Genomic DNA, 24041 nt, shown 5'->3' with positions numbered 1-24041 from the left:
TGAATCTACTTCACATTAAATTTTTTTTCAGAAAATGTTTCTTAAGGGCCTACAGATCTCCATATTTATACTGGACTGATAATATTGATTATGCTTTTAATCTACCAGTTATTAGAATATGCAGGTGAGAGGAGTGGATCCTTTGATCAATAGCCTATCCTCTCCTGTTACTCCAAGACTAGAGTGACCACACAAAGTCCATTACCCAAACTGGTGCACTTGGAAATCAGAAAGGGGTACTAGTACTAATTGCACTGAAGCAAAAAAAAATATCAACTATGACTGTCCCATCAAGCCAGGTGTAATCACCAATACTAGAAGTCACCTCTGTGGCCAATCCTTCCTTTCTTCTTGCAATGCCCGTGGCTACTAAATGATGAACACAGCCGATGTCATCACCTTTCAGCAAGGTCTTGAACATACTATCTTACGCCACTCTCAGCAGAGAATCGTGATTACTAACACAAAAACGACAACAGCCAAGTGCTGTTGGCTCGTAAAGGTAAAGGCAAAACTGGAAGTTTGTTGCCAGTATGGGCTAAAAAACATTCGCTAGAAAATAACCAGCAAAAAGCCAGAAGTGGGGGTGTGTGGCTCAAGTGGTAGAGCACCAACTTAGTAAGCCTGTTCAGCAAGAGCAAGGCCCTGCATTCAAATCCTAATACCACCCAAAGTAAGAAAAGAAAAAAAAAACCATGCGATTTCTGGAAGAGAAAGATAATGATAATATAGGAAGTTGGGACTTAGAGAAATCTAGGAATGTACCTACAAGGGTTTCATTCCACAACACACACTGTCACCCATTACAACTGTGTTGCAGGATGTATGTTCTGCTTTCTAAATTTTATCTTCTCTTTACGGAACTCTATCTACCTTCTCACATCAAATGGTACATGGAAGGCTTTGAGTGACTAGACAATGTATTCTTACTGCTTCAGCCTTTGGATTCTTACATGCTTACAGTTAGTCTTGTGATTTTGTTTGTTTTGTTTTGTTTTTATGGCCAGTCCTGGGGCCTGGGCACTGTCCCTGTGCTCTTTGTGCTCAAGGCTAGCACTCTACCATTTGAGCCACAGTGCCACTTCTGGCCTTTTCTGTTTATGTGGTACTAAGGAATCGAACCCAGAACTTCATGCATACAAGGCAAACATCTACCACAAAGCCCTGACGGTTAGTCTTGTCTTACCATATGATTCAGATGCTGTAATCTCAGCTTCCCAGAAGAATAGGCAGGGATTTTAGTTTTGTGTCTAATAGCATTCTCTGAATATTACAGTCATTCCCAGTTTGTCTATTTGCTGCAAAGGTATCCTCTTGAAAGACATTTAGGGATGGATGCAAGAAGTGGGCCTGGGGGAGGAGTTGTAAAAAATACTTTTTCTTAAAGTCTGCATTTATAGAGCTAAAGATCATGGCTCAGAAACAGCCAGGACAGGAAAGTCTATGAGGCTTTTGTCTCCAACTATTTACCAAAAAGCCAGAAGTGGAGCTGTGGATCAAGTGGTAGTGCATTATTCTCAAGCCAAAAAGCACAGGAGTAGCACACAGGCCCTGAATTCAAGCCCCAGGCCCAGCACCAAAAAAATAGTAATATGGAGCCATAGTGATTGTAGTGCATATCATTAGCACAGGAAAAAAAATGCAAAGTTCAAAGTATAGTTCTCCTGAATGTTTATCACTTTGCCATCATTGTAAACATACAAGTCCTAATAAGCAGAACTATTGTAAGCTAGGAACCTTCTGGGTGTTGGTGCGTGTGCACGTGTGTGTGTGTGCAGGCACATGCAAGGCTACACAAGCTCATGTGAATGCTCTAAGATTTGAACTCCCTGGCCTTGTTCATGTGAGGTGTACTTCTACCAATAAGCTATATAACAAGCCTATGTAAAAATAATAACAATCGAAGAGAAATGAACTCTATCAAACTATATCTTGAGTATGAATAAATTTCAATAATCTCCCTTAAAATCGAAAGCTGATTTTAGCAGCACATTTACCAATAGGACCCAAAAGAAAATGGATGATCTGAAGGAAATAACACATCTGAAGAGTTTTTCCAAAGATTTATTGAAGCAGAAACAACTTGGTCAGATACTTGCTGGAGGAACAAAGGCAGTTTTAATGGTATTCAAAAAGGCTTTTTAAAAAGTATTCTAGCACAAGACTTCTTTGTAAACTAGATTATGTTGTAAACGTTTTTTTTTTTCCACCTAAATCTTTTAGAAGTGTCGGTTGTTAAGAACTAGAGCTTATAACTATTCCAAATCTATCTTGCACTCCTGGAAAACTGCAGAAAGGCACTTGAAAGCTGTTTCTTTAAGATATGGATCTCTTTTTTTATGCTTGCTGGTAATATATTGCTGCACCAAACATGCGCAATTTTTATTCAAGATCATCATGATGCTGAGAAGTTTCATTGATAACCTGTTAAGAGAAGAAATAAGACATAAATTGAATCGAATGCTACATGTGCACATCTAAATTATCCCATCAATCCCATCAAAAGCAAATCCCACGAAGCATACATCATGTGTGATTCAAGTTGGAAGGTGGTGCTGTGCTACATAGCAAAGGTAACAACAAGGAGAAGCAATGACACACGTAAGGTCACCTTCACCTACAGGTGAAATAAGGGTCCAATAGAATGCTGTGACATATGACAGAAAAACAAATATTTATAGCTAGATGTGGTGGCTCACACCTGTAATCCTAGCTACGTGGGAAATTGACAATCTAAGGACTGTGATTCAAAGACAGTCTGGATCCAAAAGTTTGCAAGACTCCATCTTAGTGGAAGTGGTTAGACATGGTGGCATGCACCTCTCATCCCATCTACTGGAGAAAGTGGCAAATAGGAGGACTGGAATCCAGACAAAATAAAGTGCTAAAAGGGCTGAAGGAGACATAGCTGGGTGGGAAGAGTGTCTGCCTACCAACTGAGACTCTGAATTCGCACCCCAGTAACAGAAGGAAAGGAGGAAGGGAGGGAGGAAGAGAGGGAGGAAGGGAGGGAGGGAGGGAAGGAAGGAGGGAGGAAGGGAAGGAGGAAAGGGGAATACAGAATTCATGAGCTGAAGTAGTCTAATGTGATTATTTTATGGAGGAACATGAGGAAGTTTAACTCACATTTCCAATTAAGCACCAGAGTAAATCACTACCTTTGGAGTGCAGGAAAAGTACTATCTCACTTTCACCTCCAGCAGCCAAATAATTAGTTGACCATTTTTGATTTTTGTTATTCATTGTTTTAATACTTTTTGTCTGAAAGATACCCACCTGTCCATCTCTGGTTTCCACCGTCTTGATCAGAAGTGTTCTTTTAGAGTGGGTGTCGACCAGAGGGAGTGAATCCAGATTTGTTTCTGAATGAAAAAAAAAGATAAAAATGAATAATAACAAAAAACAAGAAATAATTTATTTAAAGAATTATAATTTTTGCAACTGTTTAAAAAGCTTCTCTAAAATATTTCTATGAGGCATTATCTTGTTATCTGTTTGAAAACTTGGTAGTTAATACCTGCTAGTCTTAGGGTCAACTAACACTTGAATGTGTACTTCTTTAGGGAAATGTAAACTAGAGTTCATATTAAGCTTGGGGTAGAGAATACAAAAGTATACTTAGGTTGGAAAATTACAGTGGTTATAGCTCAAGTGGTGAGCACTTGACTCACATGCACGAGGTCATAGGTCTGAACCACATATAAGTGGTCCATGGCTCATGCCTACAATCCTTAACTACTCAGGAAGCTGAAATCTGAGGATCTTGGCAAAAAAAAAGTTTGAAAGGGCTGGGGATATAGCCTAGTGGCAAGAGTGCCTGCCTCAGATACATGAGGCCCTAGGTTCGATTCCCCAGCACCACATATACAGAAAACGGCCAGAAGCGGCGCTGTGGCTCAAGTGGCAGAGTGCTAGCCTTGAGCAAAAAGAAGCCAGGGACAGTGCTCAGGCCCTGAGTCCAAGGCCCAGGACTGGCAAAAAAAAAAAAAAAAAAAAAAAAGTTTGAAAGACTATTATCTACACCTAATCAGCAAAAAGTGGGAAATGGGGTGTGGCTCATATGGTAGGATATTATCTTTAAGTGAAAAAGCCAAGTGAGTGTGCAAGTCTGTGAGTTCAAGAACTGGTACAAAGTTCAAGCCCTGGTACACCAGATAAATAAATAAATAAAGGAAAGGAAATCTATAATGAAAAGGAAACTGATGGATGTTTTATGTAATTTCTCTCTTGCAGGTATTTTTTGGGTATCATTAAAAATGAGTCGGGGGCTGGGGATATAGCCTAGCGGCAAGAGTGCCAGCCTTGGATACACGAGGCCCTAGGTTCGATTCCCCAGCACCACATATACAGAAAACGGCCAGAAGCGGCGCTGTGGCTCAAGTGGCAGAGTGCTAGCCTTGAGCGGGAAGAAGCCAGGGACAGTGCTCAGGCCCTGAGTCCAAGGCCCAGGACTGGCAAAAAAAAAAAAAAAAAATGAGTCGGGTGAAGTTCTTTGCATAAATGAAGTAAATTAAAGCACTTACCTCTCAGGTTCAAGGAGGCAAAGTTTGGAAGAGGCAGAGAAATCCTATTTAAAAAAAAAGATAAAGAAACATCAGTAAAACTGTTGGGCAATAAACAACCAGGGATACATTCTTTATATAATATCTTTTTGTCAAATAGGAAACTTGACTCTGGTAATTCATAGGTTGTTTTATAAGTATTTATCCTTGGTTGAAACATTTTACTCTGAGTGTTTTTTCCACCAAGATGTGAACTACTGGGATTACAGAAAGGAAGGAGCCCTGGCTTTGACCAAGATTTGGGTTCAAACCCCAGATCTGCCACTAATTAGCTCTAACTATGGCAAGTCACTGGACTCCACATCTATACAATGAGCTCTCTGGAAGAAATGGCCTAATGATTAGATGAAATGATGACCTTGAGAAGGTCACCTGTTCATTCACACGCAAGTCTGTGCCTTCTACCTGCTCTCCTCGCCCTCCAGCAGCTTCCTGTAGGTGGCAATCTCAATGTCAAGGGCCATCTTCACATTGAGCAAGTCTTGGTATTCACGAAGATGACGAGCCATCTCTTCCTTCATGTTCTGAATCTCGTCCTGAAGGCGGCCAATAGTGTCTTGGTAGTTAGCAGCTTCAAGAGAAAAGTTCTCTTCCATTTCACGCATCTGGCGTTCCAGAGATTCATTCTGCAGGAAGTGAGAGAGGCCGCCAAGGTTACTTGCCTCCAACACCCAGCTTTTCTGAGAACCACTTACACACCATGTGCAATGATTTACCTTACTGGCAATTGGTTTCCCCATCTAATTTGTGGTGGAGAACAAAAGTACCAAGTCATCCTTGGGTGTTGTTGCTTTGTTTTGTTAGGGACAGGTCTCACTCTATAGAACAGGCTACTTTCAAACTCACAATCCTCTTGCCCTAGCCTTCCAAGTGCTGAGATTATAGGTGTGTCATACCATTGTGTCACTTGGAAGCAATGACATACATAAACTAAACATCTAGAGATCTCCATTAAGTGGTTGCCCAATTGGTCCGGGCAATTCATTTTCTTTGGATTAAAAATATAAAAAATTGGGGCTGGGAATGTGGCTTACCAGTAGAGTGCTTGCCTAGCATATATGAAGCCCTGAGTTCGATTCCTCAGCACCACATAAACAGAAAAAGCTGGAAGTGGCGCTGTGGCTCAAGTGGTAGAGTGCTAGTCTTGAGCAAAAAGAAGCCAGGGACAGTTCTCAAGCCCTGAGTCCCAAGCACAGGACTGGCAAAAAGAAAAAAAATTTAAGATATTGTACAGAGGGGTTACCATGTCATAAGTCAAGTAATGAGTACATTCTTTTTTTGAACACCTTAATAGTAGGAATAAAATTATATATGTATGTATACATATATTATATATAATACACACAATATATATAATTTTTAGCCAAGTACTTGGTAGCTCACACCTGCAACCTGAAATCCTAGCTTCTCAGGAGACTCAAATCTAAAGATCATGATTTGAAGCCAGTCTGAACAGAAAAGTCCATGAGATTCTTACCTCCAGTTAACCAGCACAACGCCAGAAATGTAGGTGTGACTCAAATAAGCAGAGCCCCAACACTAAAATGAAAACGTCAAGCCAGAGTGCAAGGCCCTGAGTTCAAGCCCCCAGAGCTAGCACCAATATATCTCTGTATGTATAATATATCAATATCTACCTATTTATCTATCTATCTATATGTATAAATTTAATTTGAAAGTTTGCTCAAGTATCATCATTAGCTTGGTCACCAGAGTGGGTCTAAATTCATTATTCCTTCATTTCACCAAGGCCTGGTACGTACAGTTCCTTTAAGCGCGTCCACTTCGCAGGTGAGGGACTGCACTTGTCTCCGGTACTCATTGGACTCCTGCTTCGCCTGGCGCAGGGCGTCATTGTTGCGGTTAGCAGCCTCTGAGAGGTCAGCAAACTGTCAGGAAGGAATCAGTGTGAAGGTCAGCCACATTCCAATCTTTTTGCTCACTTAGCAAGAGCAGTCCTAACATTGTGCATTCTGGAATGTAACTAAAATCTGTTTTGAGAACCAGAGAAAGATGAGTGGCGTGTTGAGGGTGGTATTTTTCAAGTGGCATTCGGTCTACTTTGCTCACTTAAAAACAATGGTGGAGGTCAATGGTGAAAGACAGTGAGTGGGGTCTGTGCTCTTCAAAAGGAGGCGTTGTGAGCAGCTTGAACAAGTTAAAAAGCGGGCTTGGGATGGGATGGAGCAGAAGGGATATTTGGGCATCACAGAAAGGCACATGTTTGCAGCGGGAAGCTCTTTCCTTTTGTTCTGGCCACCATGGCTGTTTTCCTACCTTGGACTTGTACCATTCCTCCGCCTCCTGGAGGTTCTTGGCAGCCACACTTTCATACTGCTGACGAACGTCCCGCAGAGCTGCGGTGAGGTCAGGCTTAGATACATCCATGTCAATCTGGACATGCTGCTCCTGGATCTGGGCCTGCAGCTCCTGGATTTCCTGAGGGAATAAGAGATGGGCCAGTCATGCAGCGGTATGGAGGCAGCTTTGGCTTCATTCATTTGTCAGTGTTGGTCTACATACCTCATCATGTAGCTTCTTCAAAAAGGCAATCTCTTCTTGCAATGATTCCACTTTTCGCTCAAGGTCAAGGCGTGACAGGGATGCATTATCCACATCCTATTTTGAACAGAGAAATGAGGATATTAATTATCCATGTGAACCTAGTATCTTTACTGTAGAAAAGGTTCACTTTTTTGCTTCTTGAATAAGTTTATAAATCCTTTAGTATTGTGCTAAAATATATTTTCTTTTCTTAGCCCCATGCATTTGAATCGGGAGCTACTATGTTTACAGATAATTTATAAATAAATGTACACCAACATGGCAATGAGTACTCAACTCTCATGGAAACCACACTTTTAGCTTGAGCACTGTCCCTGCTTCTTTTTGCTCAAGGCTAGCACCCTCTTACTTGAACCACAGAACCACTTCTGGCTTTTTCTATTTATGTGGTGTTGAGGAATCAAACCCAGGGCTTCATGCATGTTAAGCAAGCACTCTACCGCTAAGCCACATTCCTAGTCTACCATTGAGGTTTTATGGTCACTTTGTAAATTCCAAAAGTCAATGACTACATTTTTAAGATTTAATTTTTGTACTTTAATGAGTTAACTGGAGCTTACAACTCTATAAGTTTATAACTCATGAGTTTGTTTAGCATAGAAATTCATACTTCAGAAGTTTCCTCAGATGTCTAAGGTCTTTTTTTTTTTTTTTTTTTGCCAGTTCTGGGACTTGAACTCAAGGCCTGGGCGTTGTCTCTGGCTTCTTTTTACTGAAGGCTAGCACTCTACCACTTGCGCCACAGCACTACTTTTGGCTTTTTTTGTTTATGTGGTGCTGAGGAATCAAACACAGGGCTTCATGCATGCTAGGCAAGCGCTCTACCACTAAGCCACATTCCCAGCCCTCTAAAATCTTTTTAAAAATAAAAACTGTAATGCAAATCTGCATTAATCTGGCATTCAGATTACATGTCTACCTGTAGTTGTCAAGTAGCAATTCCTTCCACATCAGGAAATGCATAGATAAAAAGTAATTCAGGAATAAGGAAAAGAGATGTAATTCTAAGTTATATTTGATTTTGTCTTCTTCGATGAGTTTTTCTTCTAAAACTCCTCTGACTCATCCTCGAAGGGTGTGTCTGTCTGTCTTGTCACATGTCAACTTAGTGACTGGTCAAAATGTTTACATAGAATCAAACTATATGCCTGATTTTTTAATAAGATTCTACATCCCAAACTAAACACACAACCTCATCACTAAGGTTTTATGTCCTATTAGGGAATGATATGAAGATGGAAATTGTATTTGCACTATAGTTTATGGTCTTACCATCTGAACATATTAAGGTAATCCTATGACCATCTTGGGAACATAATAAATAATAAAAAGGTAATAATAATAAATGGAGTGGGAAATTTTTATTCTTGTTATTAAGTCTTAAAAGATATAAAAGATAATTGACTATCCTCTTTTATAAAGTTCAATGGGACATTATGTTTCATAGAACAGAATGAAGAATCTTATCTAATCTCCAAACAAGGAATCTTTTACAGTCATTTATTTTAACTCATTCACTACTCTGCAGAAAACATTGCAGAAAAATGGCCCTGAGCCAAGCGCTAGTGGCGCATGCTTGTAATCCTAGATACTCAGGAGGCTGAGATCTGAGAATTGTAGTTCATAGCCAGCCTGGGCAGGAAAATCTGTGAGACTCTCATCTCCAATTAGCCACCAGAAAACTGGAAGTGGTGCTGTGGCTCAGAGTAGTAGAGCACTAGCCTTGAGCAAAAGAGCTGAGGCAAAGCATCCAAGCCCTAAGTTCAAACCCAATGACAGACAAAAATAAAGAATGTCCATGAATGATCAGTGATTGAATTGAACTACATACTGCTGTGTTTCTGTTAATTTGGCAATGTGTTTTCACTTTAAAATGTAACTAAAAGCCAAGCATGGCCTGTAATCCTAGATATTTGGGAGGCTGAAATCTGAGGATCATAGTTCAAAGCAAGCATGGGCAAGATAGCCCATGAGATTCCTCTCTCCAATTAACTACTAAAAAATATCAGAAGTAAAGTTGTAGCTCATGTGGTAGAATGCTAGCCATGAGAAAAAAGAAAGATTTTTTAAAAAGCTTAAGGACAGTGCTTTGGTCCTGAGTTCAAGCCCAAGACCCACACATATGTGTGCACGCGCGCACACACACACTACCCTAGATTATTTATCTGTGTTTTGTAGCTAATCCCAGTAATTGTCCTTGATAATAAACTATACTGAGAATCATCCTACTGAGAATCTTCAAGTTTTAGTTTATTTTGTTGAGAGAGAGAGAGAGAGAGAGAGAGAATGTGTGTGCTAAAATGTAAGAACTCAACAAAAAGAGACTTTTCAAAATGTGAGAAATGATTGTAGCTTTACGGAATTTTTCACATCATGTCCCTCCCAGGTCTGGGCTTGATAATAGATAACGGATGTTAGCAAATACTCTGTCCAATTAGAACAGTGCTTGCATCATTACATATTCAATAAGAATGTAGCCTGTTGCGAAGCTGCTGTGGGAACACAAAGACTCCTATTATTTCTGTCCAGAGCCACACATTTGCCAGAATGTCTGTATCTACATTCCGTAGTGAAGCCCATAGAAACCATTAATATGCTTCAGACACGAGGACAGATGGATTCCTTTCACCCTTATTAGATCACAAAATAGTTTTGCATAGTGATAGGTCCAGCTAACTTTACTGCCCCAACAGAACTTGCAGGGAAGAAAAAAAAAAAAAAACCGTGTTGGCTTCATTCCAAACTAAGTTTCTTACCCTCAGTATCTTGTACATTTAAAAACTCAGAGAAAGCCAGGCGCTGGTGGCTCATGCCTATAATCCTAGCTACTTCGGAGGCTGAGATCTGAGGATCTTGGTTTGAAGCCAGCCTGGCAGAAAACTTCCTCAGACCCCTTTCTTCAATCAACCATCAAAAAACTGGAAGTGGAGATGTGATTCAAAATGTAGGACACTAGCTTTGAGCAAAAGCATCTCAGGGGGGCTGGGGATATAGCCTAGTGGCAAGAGTGCCTGCCTCGGATACACGAGGCCCTAGGTTCGATTCCCCAGCACCACATATACAGAAAACGGCCAGAAGCGGCACTGTGGCTCAAGTGGCAGAGTGCTAGCCTTGAGCGGGAAGAAGCCAAGGACAGTGCTCAGGCCCTGAGTCCAAGGCCCAGGACTGGCCAAAAAAAAAAAAAAAAACCAAAAAACAAAAAACAAAAAACAAAAAGCATCTCAGGGATCGCACCCAGGCTTGAAGTTCAAGTCTGAGTGCTGAGATAAAAAGAAGAAACTTCCAAGGACAGGCTGTACATTTTGTAGCCTTGTAAAAGTTAGCTAGCCTGGCCATGCAAACAAACTCTTCAGTCAAAATGTAGCTGTTAGAAAGGAGAGTGCTAATGTGTTGCCCAAGTAAAAGGGGAATGATACAATCCTCCTCTGGGAAGAAAAGCAAATCTTGAAACAAAGGAGAAAGTCAGAGGGTTTTCTTTTTGTCCTTAGGGACCAGTGAAATCCCAGGGTTTTTATTCAGAGAGGCCCCAATAGGTGAGTTCTGGGCTGCGCCCAGGGTTGTCAAGTTGGGCCTCCTTTTAAAAACTTGAGTGAAATTTAACTTTTAGAATTTCCCGTGGGTTGGGTGGGTGGGGCCCGGTGGCCACAAGTGAGTGGGGGAGAGTTTACAAACCTGTCTGAAAGACTGCAGGGTGCTTTCGGCTTCCTCCCTCTGCAGCATCTCTTCCTGCAATCTGAAACAGTTTGCGCATTACCCAAAAGGGAACTGGGAGGCTGCCAGGGGCGGGGCGGCCACACCCAACCACCAAGTCGCCCAGCCCTGTTGCACCACCACCAGCAGCAGCAGCGACAGCGGCTTTGAGAATTGCTACCCTGGGCAGCCTTTAGCGGGACCCGATGCTCCGTGCAGGAAAGTAATCACTTGAAGTTGCACTGTCCTGCAGGACGGACTCCAGCAGCCACCCTAGGCAGCCTGGGAGGCGCCTCCGCCACCCCTTTGTCTGTCAGCCCTCAGGACCGCCCAGTCCTCGCGCCTGGGAAACTGGCAACTCGCCAGAAAGAGCCAGAAAAACTTTTGGAAAGCTGAAAGGGAGCGCTCCAATTGCCTTTTACACAGATACCTGCAAGTTTGGATGGTTTGAAAGAAATGTGCATTTGAAATGCAAAACTCTTGGCAAAGGGGCGGGGAGGGCAGAAGGGAAATAAGTGTCAACTGCAAAGTCGGGGTTCAGGGCGGGGCTGCACGGCGCAGCCACAGCCTCCCCCCCCCCGTCATTGTCCCCCCCCCCCCCGCCCAGACAGCCACCGCCCCGCCACATCGCCAAGGGCGTGGCAGAGGGGGGAGAGGATCGTTCCCACTCCCTGTCCCCTCCTCTCCCCCCTTCCCCGTCCCCCCCCCCCGCCCTTCCCGCTACTTTGAGGGGGCACCGCCTTACTTCTCCCGGAGTCGCATGATGTCCTCGCCCAGGTTGTCCCGTTCCACTTCCACGCGCGCTTTCTCGTTGGTGAGCTGGTCCACCTGGCGACGCAGCTCCCGCATCTCCTCCTCGTAGAGGTCCCCCAGCCTCGACTTGCCCTGGCCCTTGAGCTGCTCCAGCTCGGCCAGCAGGATCTTGTTCTGCTGCTCCAAGAAGCGCACCTTGTCGATGTAGTTGGCGAAGCGATCGTTGAGCTCCTGCAGCTCCACCTTCTCGTTGGTGCGGGTGTTCTTGAACTCGGTGTTGATGGCATCGGCCAGCGAGAAGTCCACCGAGTCTTGCAGCAGGCGCACGCCGGGCACCGCGCTGCGCACCCGCACCGCGGACGAGCGCTGCACGTAGCCGCCGCCCGGGGACGAGGCGTAGAAGCTCCGGCTGGTGCTGGGGCGCAGCGCGCTGCCCAGGCTGTACGCGCGGGTGGACGTGGTCACGTAGCTCCGGCCGGAGCTCGGTCGGCTCCCGGTGCCGGGGCCTCCGAACATCCTGCGGTAGGAGGAGGAGGACGTCGATCGGGTGGACATGGCTGCGGGGAGCGGCGTCGGGCTGGGCGGCTGCGGACCGGCGAGGCGAGCGAGGGCGCGCGGTGGATGCGGGGGGGTCTGCTGCGTCTCTGGCGCGGGGACCCGGGGCGAGAGCGACAGAGGACCGGACCCCGCCAAAGACGCTGTTTATATAACCCGGTTAGGACCGAGGGTCCCCTCCCACTGCCATCCCAAGCCCGGAGCGCGCCAGCCAATGGGGACCCGGCAAGGTGGGCGGGGAGGGCGGGGTGCGGTTTGGGGGCACCCCCACCCTCCCTCCCGGAGCCTTCCTTCTCGGCTGTCCCGGACCAGAGCACAATCCCGTTACTTCTTAGGCTAGTCTTGGACTTCCAGGGGCTTTCCTGAGCATGGCCCCCAACTCTGCTCCAGCAGGGGGTGTGCCCAGAAAGGCGAGGTCTCCGGGTGGGGGGAAGGGCGTGCGCCCGAAAGTAAGCTGAAGAGCCCAAGGGGCGTGGCAGGGAGCGGCTGCGGGGCTGAGGTCCGCGGGCGTGGGTGGGCGGGGAGACCGGCGGGCGAAGAAAGCAGGAAAGGGGCGGGGGGGGGGGTGGGAGTCGGGGATCCGGCGGATCGGAAGACACAAAGAAGAAACAAAAGAGGGCCAGGGCCGGAGATGGGGCGCGGGGTGCGGGCGCGCACCACCCAGGACGCAGCCTAGCGCCACGCCCTCTTGCAAAGCGAAGATTGCAGCTCGGGGTAGACGCCTCTTTGCAACTTCGTCTTGGGGTGTAATGATCTCGGGGGGGGGGGGGGCTCATGGTTTCAGTCCAGCTGCGGACGCTGGGGCTCCGAGGAAAGCCCAGGGGACCAGGGTGGGGTCGGTGAGTCACCGGCCAGTGACTCACGGGTGTCCCGCCGCAGTGGCAGGCTCCTAGCGGTTGAGAAGAAACCGTTAGATGAGACTGACTCAGGACTCCGGGGAACCCGGAGTTGAGAGGCTCGAACTTTTACCAACTTAGATCTGGGCTGCTGCTTTGATGTGTGCGGTCCAGGCCCGGTCGTGGGGAGCCCAGAGCGCCCAGAATTCTTAGGAACTCGCTCACGTCTGCTGGCTTTATTCCAAAGTGAGCACTTCCTTAGTGTGAAACTTCTGTACATCCTGGAGAGCTGCCAAAGGCGGGTCTCGGGGCCCGCAAACACAGTGGAAGAGACTTTTCTTGTGAAGTTCCTTGCAGGTCCCCTCCCCCCTTCCCTCTCTTCTCTTTGTGTCCCCCCTCCCTCCCTATGAAACCACACCCCAAGCTGCTTAGCACGATCAGAAGAGCTCTGGGTGAAAGAGGAAACTCAGCGATTCGAGTTTCAAAATTAAATCTAGCGACCACTGTTGCATCTCTGCTCCTGTTGGAAGTCATTAAAAGTAAAAATCTGAGCCAATTCAAGAATCAAATTAGGTCTTTAACCCTCCCCCCCACAGTTTGATGGATGAGTTCAAATGAAAGGCAGTTATATAACTCAAAGGACAGAATGTTAGGAGGAAATAGATTGATGTGTTAATTTGAGGACAGGGATGGACAAGCCAGCGATCTGGTGATCCGCCTGGCTAATGTTACAAGGTCCTGTTTTCCTCAAGAGTTTGTGCAATCAAAATTTGGGAACTCTTCGTAGAGCAAAAGGTCTAGGGTACAGGACATGGAACGTGTCCAGACCGAGCCACCTTCACGCTCCCAGGGAAACAAACCCTCCAGTTCTGTGCTCTGAAGATGGGGAGCCACCAAGACTTGAGGATCTCTGTGATTGAGCAGGAGTTGATTACAAACAAACAAAAAACTGCCACTGGTGGCTTGCGCCTGTAATCCTACTGTAATCCTAGTCAGGGGGCTGAGGATCAAGGTTTGAAACTAGCCAGGGCCTGCCTGTGAGACTCTTATCTCCAATTAAACAACACCCCCCCCCCAAAAAAAAAAGCCAGAATTGGAAGAATTGGAGCTATGGCTCAAGTGGTAGGGTACTAGCCTTGAGCAAAAAGGCTAAAGGACAGCGCCTAGGCCCTGAGTTCAAGCCCCGGGACACACTCTCTCTCTCTGTCTCTCTCTCTCTCTCTCGAAAAGAAGCAGAATAAAACCATAAGCCTCCTTTTTTTCCTTTTTTTCAAAAGTGTAGTTAGATTTATGAAGTATGGAAAGAATTGACTTGAGAAACACTGTAAAATGTATTGACAGTGAATAGTGAAGGAAAAAAATTAACTTTCCAGGTTTGAGTGAGGGCAGAAATACTGGAGATGACTTAGCATTAAAAAAAAAAACTTAGCCACATGAGGGATTTATGCTGACTTCTTTGTACAAGTCTCTGTTTCTCTCAAGCAACAATTAGTTTGCCTCCTCTCGGTTAGTTGTGCTGACAGTCTCCGCCAAGGTTGAGCTGCAGGACCCTCTGGGGCCCAGCTCTTGGTCTGTGGCTTTATGCTCCCTTTCATTGAGAGGGGAAGAGTCTTTCCCAAAGAGCCTTCCTGGGGCGAGCCCTGCCTCACATTCCCCTCTTGCTTACTGAGAGTCCTTTATTGAAGCCAGCAAAGGTCACCATTGTCAGTTAGCCTGGAACCCCTTAGGCTGAGAATAGCGGCTCTCCTGCGGTGCCTGGGGAAAGGCAGGGTGGGCCTTCCTCCCACGTGAAATGTTGATTCCAGGGCAATGCAGTGGCATTCTCAGTGGACGCTTGCTGGCTGACTCACTATGGAAAATGTGGGAAATGAGGGCTAGGCGGCGGTGGGGTGTGGCAGGGTGCCACGTGGATGCCCATGGCAAATCCTTATGGCTACAAGGCCTTCACCATCACCCTTCTCTCAGCTGTCTCCGTGCTCTAGTCTCGGGGTGGTGGTGATGGCTGCCTTTGCACAACTGATACATTTACTTGATGTCTTTAAGACATAGAGAAGTGTTTATCACGTGTGTGTGCATCTACACACACAACGTGCAGTCTCCAAAGCATTTTTTTTCTATTAGAAATTGTTTATTGAGGATGGGGAAGTGAAAGTTTAAAAACGGCTTTTATTCATTCCTGGAGAATGCATGAGACTTTGGAACGAATTTGCTTCATGCTGTGGTCAAATACACAGTGCCAAACCAGGCTTCGGTGGCTCCTACCTGTTATCCCAGCTGCTCAGGTGGCTGAGGGCTGAGGATCACAGTTCAAAGCCAGCCCAGGCAACAAAGTCTGTGCTATGCTTGCCTCCACTAAACTACCAAAAAAAAAAAAAGTTGAAAGTGGAGATGTGGCTCAAGTGCTAGCCATGAGCACAAAAAGCTGAGGGACAGTGCCCAGGCCCAGAGTTCAAGCCCCAGGACTGGCACACACACACACACACACACACACACACACACACACACACAGTGCCAGTGGAGCACAGTGGTAGCCCAGTGCCTCTGTTGGATGGTAATAGTTACCAGAGAGAGAAATCAAGTCAGTATATCTGGATGGATTCCTGACAACTCATGCTTCTATCTTTGCTACCAATGTACCATTTTGGAAGTAAACAGACATAGGTGTCTCCGTTTTCATATTTATTTTTGATTGCTATGAAAACCTGTCTCAGAGGTATTTTTAAATGTTATACCACACATGATACAAGTTGTGTATAAATAAGGGCATGCTGGTATGATATGTAGGGCAGGTCTAAACACTACTACAACTAAAGCACTCATAGTGACTCTGGAATTTGCAAGCTGTGGTGATGTCAGTTGAACTGGGTGACTTGAACTGACAAATCAGCCAGCCGTGTGGACAGGAGCTTAGTGGCCTCTGGAGGCTCTGGGAAATCTGGCTAGCAGGACACAATGTCCAGAGGACAGCAACTAACAGGTCTCTCTGGATGGGATCCTAGGAGTAAGAAGATGGATTCAATGAGAAGCTGGGAATATCACATAGAACTCCAAATATGTATATATCACTTTCTTTTTACCAGTCCTGGGGCTTGAACTTGGGGCAGGGTGCTGTTGTTGAGCTTCTTTTGCTCAAGTTATCACTCAAGTCATAGCTCCAATACTGGATTTGTTTTTTTTGCTGGCTAATTGAGATGAAAGTCTCTCAGACTTTCCTGCCCCAGGTGGCTTTGAAACTCACTCCTCAGATCTCAGTTTCCTTTTTTGTTTGTTTGTTTGCCAGTCCTGGGGTTTGGGATTCATGGCCTGAGCACTGTCCCTGTCTTTTTTTTGCTCAAGGCTATCACTCTACCTCTTGAGCCACAGCGCCACTTCCAGCTTTTTCTGTTTATGTGGTGCTGATGAATCAAACCCAGGGCTTCACGCACACAAGACAAGCATAGTATGTCCAAGCCACATTTCTAGCCCCAGATCTCAGTTTCCTGAGTAGCTAGGATTACAGGTACGAGCCACCTAAATATGTGTAATTTGCAAGTGTCAATTTAAGAGTTTTTTTTTTTTGTATTTGTTTGGTTTTGTATTTGTTGCCAGTCCTGGGCCTTGAACTCCGGGCCTGAGCACTGTCCCTGGCTTCTTTTTGCTCCAGGCTAGCACTCTGCCACTAGAGCAACAGTGCCACTTCCAGCTTTTTCTACATATATGTGGTGCTGAGGAATCAAAACCAGAGCTTCATGTATACAAGACAAGCACTTTACCACTAGGCCATATTCCCAGCCCTGTTTTTTTGTTTTTTGGGTTTTTTTTTTTTTTGCCAGTCCTGGGGCTTGAACTCAGGGCCTGAGCACTGTCCCTGGTTTCTTTTTGCTCAAGCCACTTGAGCCACAGCACCACTTCTGGCCTTTTCTATATATGTGGTGCTGAGGAATCGAACCTAGGGCTTCATGTATACCAGGTGAGCACTTTACCACTAGGCCATATTCCCAGCCTGAAGAGATGTTTTTAAAACAAAAAGTTGAAAACCTTAACAAAACATAAGAGGCTTATTGTCAACCAATTCAATTCACAAATAACACTTAGGTACCTGATGAGTTGCAGAAATGGTTAACATGGTTAACATGGTTCTAACTTCAAAGAAACATTTCTAGAGGAATTTGGCAAATGACATTTTTATGTTGATGTTGAAATCATGTGAAATTAGTAAAAAATATATTAAGGGCTGGGAATATGGCCTAGCGGCAAGAGTGCTTGCCTCCTACACATGAAGCTCTGGGTTCGATTCCCCAGCACCACATATATGGAAAACGGCCAGAAGGGGCGCTGTGGCTCAGGTGGCAGAGTGCTAGCCTTGAGCGGGAAGAAGCCAGGGACAGTGCTAAGGCCCTGAGTCCAAGGCCCAGGACTGGCCAAAAAACAACAACAACAACAAAAAATAAATAAAAATAAAAAATATATTAAATAAAAGAAAATAAAAAGAGATAACAGATAAAAGATGAGAATGGCATTGGTATTAAGTATAGAATTAAAGCTCAGTGGCAAAGCACTAGTCTAGCGTTCATAAGGTACTGGGTTCAATCCTCAAACTACTTAAAAGGGGGGAAAAAACAGTGAGATTTTTCCACCAGTATTCTAAATCCACACGTTCATTTATGATATAAACATCTTTACCTCAACTGTTTTCTTTCTCTTTCACATCCGAAACAAAATTAAATGTGGCCCATCACACACAATAAGACCCATTGGAAGTAGCTTCTTCATCTTCCAACTTCCCTTTGGGGGACAATACTATACAGCAAAGCAACAAAACTGACATGATTCATTATTGAGCCTCCACGAGTGTACACATGAACTCAAGTAAAGGGACAAAGAAAAATTTCAAGTTGCACTGAAGACCACGAAGAAATCTGCTGCCAAAGAGGTTGGCGCTCATAACTAACTCAAGCATTGTCTTTGAAAGCTAAACTGAGTATACTCTTCTTTCCTAATTTTCCCCTACTTCCTGTGAAGGAGCAACTTCAGTGACACACTAAGCTCCGTGCCATGGTGTGACATGACTTCTCATTCTTGGAGCTTTCTTCCTATTTCCTCATTAGACTGGCAAACAGTAGGGCCTGTTCATTTGAAGTTTTTCTTTCTGAATTTTCATTTACCCTTGACCAATTGTGGTCCAGAATTATGGCACAGTACAAAAAATATGGTATTTTGAGAAAGACAGAGACCACATTTGTATAACTTTATAGTAGATAAAGCATATTATGGTCATTATTCTATTATTATCACTATTAATCTCTTACAGTGCCTAATTTATCAATTGATCTTTATTGTAGATGTATATAAACTGAAAAGTATGTACTGGTTTTCATGCATCCTTTGGGCGATCTTGAAACATCCTCCAAGATAAAAGGGAATGACTATATTTTCTTAGACTTTTTAAATCATTTCTTAGTACATTCTGGTAAGTCAGAAACATTTTTGCCTCTTGGAGAGGATTAAGAACCGCATGGAAAGCTAAACTATATAGTAGCATAGGTAAGAATGAGCCATAGTGGATACATCAATAAAATGTTTCTGGTAAGAAATGATCACACTGTGTTTTGAGGGGAGGGGATCAGAAAATGTATTAAGAAAAAATAGTATTTGCAGAATGTGTAAGATTTCTACACTTTATCATGGTAGTGAATGGTATCCTACATTAACCAAAGAGTATAAGCAAAAATTTCATAGATAAGAGTGCTGATTAATTTTAAAGAATAAGAAGAATCCCAGGGATGCAGGATTGCAGAGCAGGTGGAGGTGAGAAAAGGTATCCAAAGTTAGCATAGGACTTTGTGTCAGAGGACTAAATGTCAGAGAGAGGAGTTGATAGTTAATGTGGTAGGCAGGAAGAGTTCACTGCACTTTTTCATGAAAAGAAAGGCATGCTCATAGAGGTATTTCAGGGCGTGGGGGTGCTCTCACATGTTTTGGAGGATGAATTATAGAGGCTGATTGAATGGCTTTTAGTAGTAGGTAAAGGGAAGGGTGGATGGAAACTAAAGCAGAGATCATTGAGGAAGGATGGATAAAATTAAATGGACTCTGAGCTTTCGGATATGAAACCTCAGGAGCACAGATGCATTCTAGAAATACTTAGGTGAGATGTTAATGTGAGGTGAAAAATGATTAGTTTGGATCCTGTGATATGAAATTCTCTTCCCTGCTCTATTCCATGTAAATTAAAATCTCATAAGGATGGTGTGTAACTGGCTCACACAGTCTTCCATGCTATAGGATTCCCAGCCTGTTCATTCAGTTGCAGCTAATGCTCATCATCATGTATTGTCTCTTAGCAGCATTCAGTGTTATTAGTTTGTTCTCCACAGCTAGAATGAAATCCAGGACTTCTTCGTTAATTCTCTAAAATAGCCTAAAAATGAAACCTAGAGAAACTTTCTGGGAAATTTGAAGAGGAAAATGAAACAGACAATAGTTTTCCATGGAACTGTACATGAATTCTAACTTCATCAAAGTCTTACCATCCACAACAGATTAAGAAAAGCAATAAATACAGAGGAGCAGCAAGAATGTTAATGTTAGGCTGGGAATATGGCCTAGTGGCAAGAGTGCTTGCCTTGTATACATGAAACACTGGGTTTGATTCCTCAGCACCACATATATAGAAAATGGCCAGAAGTGGCACCGTGGCTCAAGTGGCAGGGTGCTAGCCTTGAGCAGAAAGAAGCCAGGGACAGTGCTCAGGCCTGGAGTTCAAGCCCCAGGACTGGCAAAAAAAAAAAAAGAAAAGAAATGTATGCACTGCCTTATGTATGAAACTGTAACCCCTTTGTACACTTCACTTTGAAAATAAATAAATAAAATTTTTTTAATGTTAATGTCCACATGCTGGGGAAACATAGTGCAAAACAATCTCAGCTGATGTTGTACAAGGAAGTGAAGCTGGGTTTGCAGAAATAGAAAAAAAATAAGAAAAGAAAAAATCCCCCCCCCCCACCAGTCCAGTAATGAAAATGGGACATCAATTGAAAATGCATTAAGTAATACTGCCACAGTACAGGGAAACAACCACAAGAAAACTAACAGGTGTTTGCCCAGTGACTTGTAATGCTTTTGCCACGTTTTTAAGGTTAGGGAAAGGTTGTGTTAGTATTGAACATGGCATTCTGGGAACTTACCCTGTCCTATTTGGAGGAGCTCCCATAGTCCCCATGGGAATCCCCCTTACCCCACCTCCAAAAAAGTATTTAAGTTAAAGATCAAATAACATTAATTTTGTTTCTCACTAATGAAATTTTATTTTAAAAACCTGAAACAATTTTGTAGAAAAATTGTTTCTATTTTTTGTGGGAACCTATTAAATTAGAAAGGGAACATTGATCATCTATGTAGCCACCAGTTATTTTCTTTTATATTTGATTTTGTTTTGTCTTTTCTTTTTTGGTACTGTGGATCAAACGTAGGATGTTGCACTTGCAAGGCAAATGCTTTGCCACTGAGCTGTATCCCAGGTCTTCTTTTATATTTGAGAAAAATAAAACAACTCCATTGTTTATCTCAAAACAGACCAAGGAATTGACCAACCTTTCCAAAAATAGGCACTTGAGAGGTTCATTAACTCTGGAGTATTCAGCCAGAGAAATGTTTTCTTTTTTTCCCCTCAAGATGTTGGATATTACATTTACTTGTGAAGATATTTGGTTAGTTTAGACATTAAAATATACTCATCAAGCTTTAGGTCTTAAGGTATAGTGACAGAGACCAATGTGATTTGTAGATATTAGGATGCAAATAAATATATGGTATAAAAATAAACACATAAATCTATGTGGCAAATAGAAGGAAATACAAAACTAACATAATTATAAAACCATGCAAGGCAAGAACATAAAGGAACTTCACTAAAATCACAACACATTAATAAAGGAAGTTCATTCTGTGTTACCTATCGTAGAATAATGGTGATTTCTAAAATATTGGGTAAAGTTTTCTACTTGTTAGTAGCAAAGAACTAGAAATGGTGTTCTGTAAGTGACATGGAATAAAGTATGGAAATTTTTTTTATAAAACTTGACCTTATTGTAGGTTAAATATGTGTTCTTTATTTTAAAAGGTATTTGTTTGTCTTCCCTAGTACTTTAGGAAGGCTAGACTGTATGTGTGCGTGTATTTCCACACATATGTTGTTTGCATGTCTGGATTAACATTCATTTACTAAGTGGGATGCCTTTAAATTATTTGATTAATGAACTCTGAACAGTGAAAATAGTGGAATATTTTTAGACTATTCATAGAATTGGAGTCTGACTCAGATATCTAACAACACTAACAACAATTATTGCTTATATTTATTGATTTCCTACTATACTAATTTACTTAATTCTCACAACTACCCTATTTGATACGTTTGAGTTGATTTCTTTGAAAATAAAACAAAGACAAGTTAAGTAACTTATTCAAGCGCATCCAACCAGGAGGTATCAGCCTTGGGACTTGAACTCAGGACTTAAAGCTCCTGGTACCACACTTTAAGCCCCACGACAGTATGCTATCTCATTTTGCACTATGACAGGTGATGACTCAAATCTCTGACATTCGTACCGAGGTATCTGTGTCTTTGCACTTCGCCTGTTCTGAGGCAGCAACAGGATCATTCCAATTCAAAGAATATGATGCCTTTAAGGAAGAAGACATTATGGATATTTTTAGGGGTTTCTCTCTCTCTCTCTGTGTGTGTGTGTGTGTGTGTGTGTGTGTGTGTGTGTGTGTGTGTGTATCTCATTTCTTTATTCTAACTCAACCTACCAGAAGGAATGGTTATGGCATTTGACTCTTTTGTTTGGTTTGGTTTTTTTGCCAGTCCTGGGGCTTGAACTCAGGGCCTGAGCACTGTCCCTAGCTCCTTTTTGCTCAAGGCTAGCACTCTGCCACTTGAGCCACAACGCCACTGCTGGCTTTTCCTACATATGTGGTGCTGAGGACTCAAACCCAGGGCTTCATGTATACAAGACGAGCACTTTATTACTAGGCCATATTCCCAGCCCCGGCATTTGACTCTTGAATACAATTATACAACCGAAAATGCTTAACTGTATTTGATAGTGGAAAAGCAGCTAACCACAGTTCATTTCATCAGTAAGACAACTCATATATTAATCATTCTCTGTAATTTGAATTTTAGGGAAATTTGCTAGCACTTTTGCCCTTTAGGATACTAATGTTGTATAATCTAAGAATAATGGGAGTACTGTGGAAAGCAGAAGGAGACTCAAGGTGTTCAAAGGACAACCAAGACTGTAGAGGCCACAGCAAAGCAGTATTACTGATGATATAAATCACTGTACTACCCATGTTTGTTTTTTTCAGTTAATACTATTCTCCTTGTTTGTACTCATAAGATCTTTTAAAGAAATGCTCATCCACATGAGCTACTTTTTAAAATGGAGCATGCTGGAGATGGAGACATGGCTCAAGGGATAGAGTGTCAGCCTTGAACATGAAAGCTAAGTGTAGCCAGGTGCTAGTGGCTCACGCCTGTGGCTCAAAGTGGTAAAGCACTAGCCTTGAGCAAAATGAGCCCAGGGAAAACTCTCAGGCCTTGAGTTCAAGCCCCATGAAGTACAGGAAAAAAAAAAAAAAGCTAAGCAGCATATGGTGGTCCTGACTTTAAGCCCCAGTATTAGAGTCATTAACCTATCTGTGACAGTTCCCCGGGGAAAAGCATCCGTGTATGAATGCCAAAAGGCCCCCATGAAATCCTAAGTAGCTTCAAACATTGGATTATTCTTTAAAAAGAAAACAAAAAACAAAACAAACAACACACACAAAAAAAACAACAACTGGGGTTGAAGGTGTGGCTTAGTTAGCAAAGAGCTAGTCAATGAGTAAAAGCATCAGGTACCAAGTTTATGGCCTGGTCTTGGACCAAAAAAAAAAAAAAAAAAAGAAAAGAAAGAAAAAGAAAAAGAAAGGGAAGGGAAGGGAAGGAAGAAATGAAAAGAAAAAGAACCAACAACCCCCTTCACTTTATGTATTTTGAGTCCTCTTTGCATCAGGTTCTCTGCTCGTTACTTAGGACACAAAAACAAATTAAACCCCTTCCTTGTGCTTTGAGGGTGTCTCCTACACTTCTCTCTTCGCTGCTAAATACTTTTCACCTCTAGGTCTTGTGCAATGATATGGCTACATTGAGATCTATGGACGACTTTCATCATACCCTCCTGAAGTCAGAGGGCCTTGTGAAATAATATTGACTTGGACTCCAAAATCCATGGAAATATAAAGTTTACTGTTTTGTTCTCCTAGATAAAATACAACACAATACTTAGTTGCTGGGTTATTACATAAAACACAGATCCCAGACTGCAGCTGGGAAGAGCGGTTAGCAATTAAGTAAAGGAAATGACTAGTGGGTTTGAAACTCAACCCACTACCCTGTACTCCTTCACGCAGCAAAGCATCTCTGTTACCTAGGCAACTTCTCTCACTGAGGAAGTACTTGTGACTCATCCTCAAACAAAGGACTTATTTTAAAATTTGTGTATTCAGTAAAACTATCACTGTTCTTCTGTTTTCATGTCTTTGAACTAAGCCAGAAGGGAAAAAAATAACCCTATATTTGGATGATATGGTTTTACTACTTGGTAGCCTATTCTTCACTGGCTGGCTCATAAGTTGAAATGTAATGGCCTTGTAATGATCAGAATAAAAGCTCAGTAATTCCTACAATATATTTGTATGTTAATAGTAGCTCTAAAAGCATATTTCTTAACCAGAAATGGTATGTCTCATAATAACATTTTTCATCAGTTACTTTGTATGGAGTATAATGGTGCTATTTAAAATACTGATGATATTTATGATAGAATAGAATACTGGAATACCTGATTCCATAACAAAAATGGCCTTATTTCCCCCCAAAGAGATGAAAACTGGAATTCAAGTATCCAAGAGTTCCATACATAAAAACACCCTGACTTTGACTCCAGATTTATTTGTGGGTTGTTTTGTTTGTTTTTTTGGAACCTCCCTGGTGCCCAGATTTCAATGGAATCAGAAAAACTGACTGAATTGCTGTTAACCACTTTCGTCC

At 43.0% G+C, this 24041-nt stretch overlaps 1 protein-coding gene across 1 annotated transcript; it reads right to left on the bottom strand.

Moving 5' to 3' along the window:
• Nucleotides 1-2048: 2048 nt before the first annotated feature.
• On the bottom strand, nt 2049-12244 carry Vim (vimentin). Its single transcript, XM_048367584.1, has 9 exons — nt 11563-12244; nt 10800-10860; nt 7086-7181; nt 6840-7001; nt 6326-6451; nt 4968-5188; nt 4524-4567; nt 3277-3362; nt 2049-2424 (listed from the first exon to the last, which is right to left on the bottom strand). The coding sequence occupies exons 1-9, from the start codon at nt 12123-12125 to the stop codon at nt 2383-2385; spliced, it is 1401 nt and encodes a 466-aa protein (XP_048223541.1). The 5' UTR covers nt 12126-12244; the 3' UTR covers nt 2049-2382.
• Between the last annotated feature and the right edge of the window lie 11797 nt (nt 12245-24041).

The sequence above is a fragment of the Perognathus longimembris genome, chromosome 18 (genome assembly GCF_023159225.1).
Source record: "Perognathus longimembris pacificus isolate PPM17 chromosome 18, ASM2315922v1, whole genome shotgun sequence".
NCBI lineage: Eukaryota > Metazoa > Chordata > Mammalia > Rodentia > Heteromyidae > Perognathus > Perognathus longimembris.
The sequence above is the reverse complement of the archived record's forward strand: the minus strand, read 5'-3'. Positions and strand labels throughout refer to the sequence as shown.

Coding starts and splice junctions, on each gene's coding strand:
- Vim (XM_048367584.1), bottom strand. CDS start 12,125: ATGTCCACCCGATCGACGTCCTCCTCCTCCTACCGCAGGATGTTCGGA. Junction 7,002..7,085: donor TGAAGAAGCTACATGATGAG/GTATGTAGACCA, acceptor TTATTCCCTCAG/GAAATCCAGGAGCTGCAGGC. Junction 5,189..6,325: donor TGGACGCGCTTAAAGGAACT/GTACGTACCAGG, acceptor CACTTCCTGCAG/AATGAATCTCTGGAACGCCA.